The following is a 5,937-nucleotide window of genomic DNA, read 5'->3' on the forward strand; positions in this document are numbered from 1 at the left end:
AGCCTTTGACAGTAGTGAGTGGTGTGAACACATCTGTTGTGAACAGTCACTGCAGCCTTTGACAGTAGTGAGTGGTGTGAACACATCTGTTGTGAGCAGGCAGTCACTGCAGCTTTTGACAGTAGTGACTGGTGTGAACACATCTGTTGTGAACAGTCACTGCAGCCTTTGACAGTAGTGACTGGTGTGAACACATCTGTTATGAACAGACAGTCAATGTAGCTTTTGGCTGGGAAGCTGCATTACGTACTGGAGAATTTCAGTCCCACGCCTATGCCGTGTAGACTTTCCAACCTTAGAATACACCGAATGAGAAAGAACTTTTTCCCTCATGAAAAGACCAGGCCCATATAGCAAGCTAGGCAAGTCCTGAAGGGCCCAGATCTCTTTCACCGTTTTTCCTGAGCTACAATGACCTTAAACAATGTTACTTAAGCAGAATGGGCTGGGACATGTGCCAGTCACAGTTCTTAGCGCATTTCCTTGGACATAGTGTTTAGCCAGCCGTGGTGGTTGTTCTGCTATTGAGTAGTGTGCAGTAAGTGACTTAGCTGTAAGGTTCCCATTCCTGCTCACCAGACCCTTCAGATCCTCTCCTCTTCATTCTTGGGTCAAGTTGCTCAGTTTCCCTCCCTGTGGGAAGCACATCCTTTTCCTTGCACCGTTCATGGAATAGTAGCCCTCTGCACCTCTGCCCTGAACTGACTTTGCTGTCCTCGGCCTCTGTACTTCCTGTTTGTGCGGTTAGCTTTCTGAAACTAACATCAGCTCTGTCAATCAGATAGAGTTTTGTGTCTGTTTTCCTCACTTTGGGTTGGGGTGCAGAGGTGTGGGGTCCACCCCCTTTGTGTAAGCCAGTCCCTTGCTGTATAGGAGGTGTGCATAGGGGGGAAAAAGGTGGGAGAGACTCATTAATGTGCTTCTCTTTGACAGTTTCTATTTGTCTTCTTTATTTCTGCTGAAGGCAATTGACCGGGGTCTGGGCTTTGAGCTTGTCTATGGCCCTGCTATCAGAGACGCCACGATGAGAAGGTACACAATTTCCAACGCCCTCAGTTTGATGCAGATCTGCAGAGGAAAGGTACAGTCGCCGAGCCAAGGACACTTTTACTTCTGCGGTTGCTAGTGATGTGCTGGTGCTGTCAGCTCTTCCTGAGTCTTAATTTCCTCCGTTTCAGTGAATATTACAGGGCCTTGTAAAAACTGCCAAGGGAAGCCGGGCAGTGGTGGCAACAGCCTTTAATCCCAGTATTTGGGAGGCGGAGGCAGGGGGGATCTCTGTAGGTTCAAGGCCAGCATGGTCTACCCGGTGACTTACGGGCTTGACTCTTATCTTGAAAAACCAAAACCAACACAAAACAAAAAGCCTCCCAGGGGAGAAGTAAGATATGGTGGGAAAAGATATTTGGAAAGCCTTTATTTTTCATGAGGAATTTGCAGTTTGCCACTATGAAAAGCCTCCTCTAGATAATGGTTGTTATCTCTGAGTGAATTAAAGATCCAGCTTTTAAACTTCATTCATCTGCACAAATAGGATTTGTTTATGAAGCTTATTCTACCTATTGTTTTGGCTGCCTTGGGTGTGAGAGTTTTCAGTATTTGCACATGAATTATTTACCTTTAAAAGAAGTTGGTATTTGAGCCTTCAGTGCCAAAGAGGGGTTGCTGGTCATTTGCATTATGCAGTTCTTTGAATTATTTTATCAGTTGTAAGATTAATGTTGCACACTTTCTGTTTTATAGAATGTAATTCTGTCCAGTGCTGCAGAGAAGGTAAGTATGGCCTGTAGTGCTTTGTCTCTGTAGTTGTAAAGCTTTACTGTGTTTTTAGAACTGAAATAGCAGTGTCATGTATTGCCTGTCTTTAACTGCATTTGCCCATAGCCATTGCTAAAATGTATCCTATTCATTGGGCTTCAGGTTTTGCCTATATATACTTATATTTGTGCATTAATTAGAATAAAATGAGTTTATTTTTTTCCCTTTACCTTGTTAAAAGTGCTTTTCATGATTTGTTTATATTTTTAGAAACCTATCACAATTTATAAGAACCTTATGAAGTTTACCTATTTTTGGATACTTAGTTGTATCTTATTTATTGTAAATAGTTAAAATGTAAATAACATTTTATTTTCCATTTTTCTTCTTTTAGCCTTTGGAAATAAGAGGACCGTATGATGTGGCAAACTTGTATCCTCTTGGTGTTCTTTTTAAACGCATAAAAGCAGTTGGTGTTAGGTGGAGAGGTGCATGTGTCAAGTAGGGAACTTTCAAGAGTCATTTCCCTCCCATCCTGTGGGTCCTGAGCATCAAACTCAGATCAGAGTTGGCAGCAGGTGCCTTTACCTGCTGAGCCATCACACTGGACTGGAATTTTCCCTTAGAAAATTGAATCAAAAGTGGTATTAAAGTTTAGCCTGATGTTTTCTTACCCTTTAGTTGTAATTTACTGATCAGTAGCCTCAGAAGCAGATTACAGCAGGCTGTAAACTTCCTCATCCTTCTGGTTTTGAATTAAGCAGCAGAACTGAGAAACAAGGGGCTCTCTCTGTGTGACAAAGACAGTTAAATGGGACTCTCGGCTGTAGGTTTCTGTTGGGTAAGACCTGCCGTAGAATTAGTGTGTGTGCTCCTGACCGGGTGAGCTGTCATTTTCATTTGTGTTTGTGTTGGTTCATATCCTTGCCAACTCTGGGTTGAAATCTTTAATAACTTATCAGAGGGCTGCTGTTTGGGCTGTCTGAGAGCGAAGCCAAGGCTGCCGTGTCCACAAATTGTCGAGCTGCGTTTCTCCATGGAGGTGAGCAAGGTCATGTTAGAGTCAGGTCACTAACAAGCAGTTGACACATCTGCTTTTATTGTTCTTTCTGCAGAGTCCTCCAAGACCATCTTTTCTCAGCCAATTCTAACTATGCACTCTGCTCCTTGCCCTCCTGTTAGACATTATACTTTACTTTCTATAGTGTATGCATTGTAGACTTTATTTTGCAGGAGTAAACAGTAAATGTGTTCTTTCAAACAACACAGTGTCCCCTGACTACATCTTCACAGGTTTTTAACATCCATCCTGCTTGCTTCTCTCTGGATGAACTTGCTCCCTGCTAACAATAATGAGTTTCAGAAACAGAAATGGGAATAGTGGTGTTAGTTTGACAGGATCTAAAAGCACCTGGCTTCAGACTCACCTGCTAACGGATAGCCCCCTGAGAACGTAAGATTGGGTTAATGTGTGTGAGAAAGACCGCTGGGTGGGGTTCCCGATTGGATGAAGTGGAGGAAGCAAGCTGAGCACCAGTGTTGATAGCCTTCTCCCTGACTGTGAAGATGGTTTCACCAGCCACTTCCAGCTCCTGTCTCCCTGAGTTCCTGCCATGACGGACTCTACACTTGAACTGTGGGCTGACAAGCCCATTACTCTCTAAGTTGCTCTTATCAGGGTATTTTGTAACAGGAATAGAAAAACAAAAGAAGCATGCTAAACCATTGAGAAGAAAAACAAACATTTTTTTAAAAAATTGTGTGAATCAGACTATCTAAAGTCAGTCTGTAACTTTTGCTTTTATTATAACTCAGAGTGCTTCATTTCTTGTTTTGGTTTACATGAGCATGTATCTACTGAGTATATATTTTGGGTGTTTTTCCCCCCCAACATGTTTTTTGCTTTTGTTTTATTGCTTATTTGAATATATTATACTAAGTTACATAAGGCCATTTCCTTGTAACTATAATACATGTACTTTGAACATATTCTTCCCCCCATGCTCCTCTACCCTCTTTTTTCTCACCCCGTTAGTCCCTTTTGTGCATATTACTCACCACCAACACAGACACACATACACACGCACACACACACACACACACACACACACACACAGCTATTAGTCTCCTTTGCTCACCCCCCCTTAGCCTCTTTGTCCAGTCTCCTCCAGTAACCCACATTGGTCCCTTTGTGTGTATCCTCGTTGTGCCCCACATTGGTCCCCTGTGTTCCTAAGACATTTCCTTCGATTCCTGGACTTGTACTTCCATGTGATCTGCACATGTATGATTTATGTACCCATGTAAAATGGAAGGCCCACAGTGAGGCAGAGCCCTCGTTTCCCTTGCAGAGGCTGCTTTTCCTCCTGTTTCCTGGCTGTGCTCCTTCTAGTCGTGTCACTGGCGTTTCCATGGTGTTTCGTTAGTTCATCCAGGCCGTTGATTCTCCTGTGTGCCTTCATTCCTACTACGTGTATTTTTAGGGTACTAATCCCAACATTTGGAACAGTTAAAAAATCACTGTTGGGAATTATATAACAGTGTCTGGTCTCTTAGCATGTTTTTAAGACAGGCTGACCAAATTTAAGTTCAACTCTGCTGCCTAACTGACCTGAGCATGTAAAGTAATTCCTCTTTAACAGTGCATAAAGGATTGATAAACCTGAGTGCGATTTTATAGTTTGCTCAGCAAGCATTTGTTATATAGTGTTGGCTAGCAGGCCATTGGTAGTCAATGCCACACATGTTCAGAGGGATTTTATGATTTACGAGAGTGGTGGCATGTGCTATAAAATGAGCTCAGCACAGCCCTCGCTGTGGGAGCAGTACACGTGACTCCTACATCTGTGCTTATGATTTGTCCGTCTTTCTACCATACATAAAGCAGTCGCTAGACCGGTGCCTATGGCTGGTTCTGACTGCATAGGATGCCATGGGGAGAGCACTGGATAAGCAGCTCTGCTCTGCAGTTTAACCTAGGAGGTAATCCTTAGGAATGGCCCGGATGTTGAAACGCTGCTCTTTGTGCGTGTTGGGAAAAGTGATGATTATAAATGGCATCAGCACTTGTAAGCGCTCTCTGTGGTTTTATTTACTGTGCTGTAGGCCAAAGAAATGGGTTAGTGCTGGTTAAACTACTTCTCCTTAAATTGTATCTTACACCGGGTGTGATGATGCATGCCTGTAATCCCAGCTCTCAGGAGGCTAAGGCAGGAGGATCATATAGAAGGAGTTTAAGACCAGCCTAGGCTACGTAGTAAGATCCTGTCATTTCTATTTTACAGAAACTAGGAAAACTGCTTTTGGAATTATTTCTACAGTGAAGAAACCCCGGCCATCAGAAGTGGATGATGATTCTCTTCCAGCTAGCAAGAAAGCTAAATGTGAGGGGTGATGAGGGCGTGGTCTCCATCAGCCTCCTCCTCCCGTTACAGCTCTTCGCTCACAGTGGAAGTAAACTTGTGCTGAGTGGATATTTTCACTAAACTAGAACTAGCAGTCTAGAACACAGCAGACCATAACAGTGGCAAAGAAAATCCAGTGAGGCGTTTTCTAAAGACTGGCAGTTCAGTTCATTTAGATATACTTTAAGATAAAAAGCTTTTTTATCCTTTTTGTGAATAATAAACCATAGTAAGTATACCAAAGTAAGATGTTTCAGTATTTTAAGATATTGAAGATAAATAAACTAATGTTTTTCTACTTGATACATATGGATTTTGTATTTTACTATCTGAGAAAAAGTTATTTTGAAGATTTTAAACCCTATTATGGGGGTCACTTTTATCTGATTGATTTTTTTGACCTCTCTTTTATGTATTTGTGGAGTTAAAGTTCTTCCTAAAGGATGGCTGACCTTGTAGAAGCAGAAGAGACACTCACACGAGGTTACTTGTCCCCGTCACTTGCTGCCTTCGAGCAGCAATTAGATGTCTTGCTTTCGTTAGAAACTCCTCAGTACCTAATAGCGACTTTCCTGATGGTATACAGTTCAAAGCATTTGACTCGAAAAGAAAAGCTTTGGAATAATTCATTTTTAATAACAAGTTCACCAGGCTGAGTTGAAATTGTTATTTTTGTAAATCTGCATTTATGCTGTATTGATGTGAGGACCAAGACATAGTACAATTAACTGAAAAAAGAAAAAGAATGAAGAGCATTGCTGAGAGCAAACATTAT

General features: G+C 42.1%; 1 protein-coding gene across 2 annotated transcripts in view; it reads left to right on the top strand.

Annotated features, from left to right (window-relative positions):
* The window catches only part of Rpp30 (ribonuclease P/MRP subunit p30), a 22,088-nt gene extending 16,623 nt beyond the window's left edge, over positions 1-5,465 (top strand). For both annotated transcript variants that reach the window (XM_005352171.1, XM_026781648.1), the window contains exons 7-11: positions 965-1,081; positions 1,744-1,773; positions 2,153-2,190; positions 2,721-2,800; positions 5,043-5,465. In XM_005352171.1, coding sequence (XP_005352228.1) covers positions 965-1,081; positions 1,744-1,773; positions 2,153-2,190; positions 2,721-2,800; positions 5,043-5,152 — 375 coding nt within the window. In that variant the 3' untranslated portion in view covers positions 5,153-5,465. The remainder of the gene's footprint in view (positions 1-964; positions 1,082-1,743; positions 1,774-2,152; positions 2,191-2,720; positions 2,801-5,042) is intronic.
* The last annotated feature ends 472 nt before the right edge of the window (positions 5,466-5,937 follow it).

Source organism: Microtus ochrogaster, chromosome 8 (assembly GCF_000317375.1).
Source record: "Microtus ochrogaster isolate Prairie Vole_2 chromosome 8, MicOch1.0, whole genome shotgun sequence".
NCBI classification, from domain to species: Eukaryota; Metazoa; Chordata; class Mammalia; order Rodentia; family Cricetidae; genus Microtus; species Microtus ochrogaster.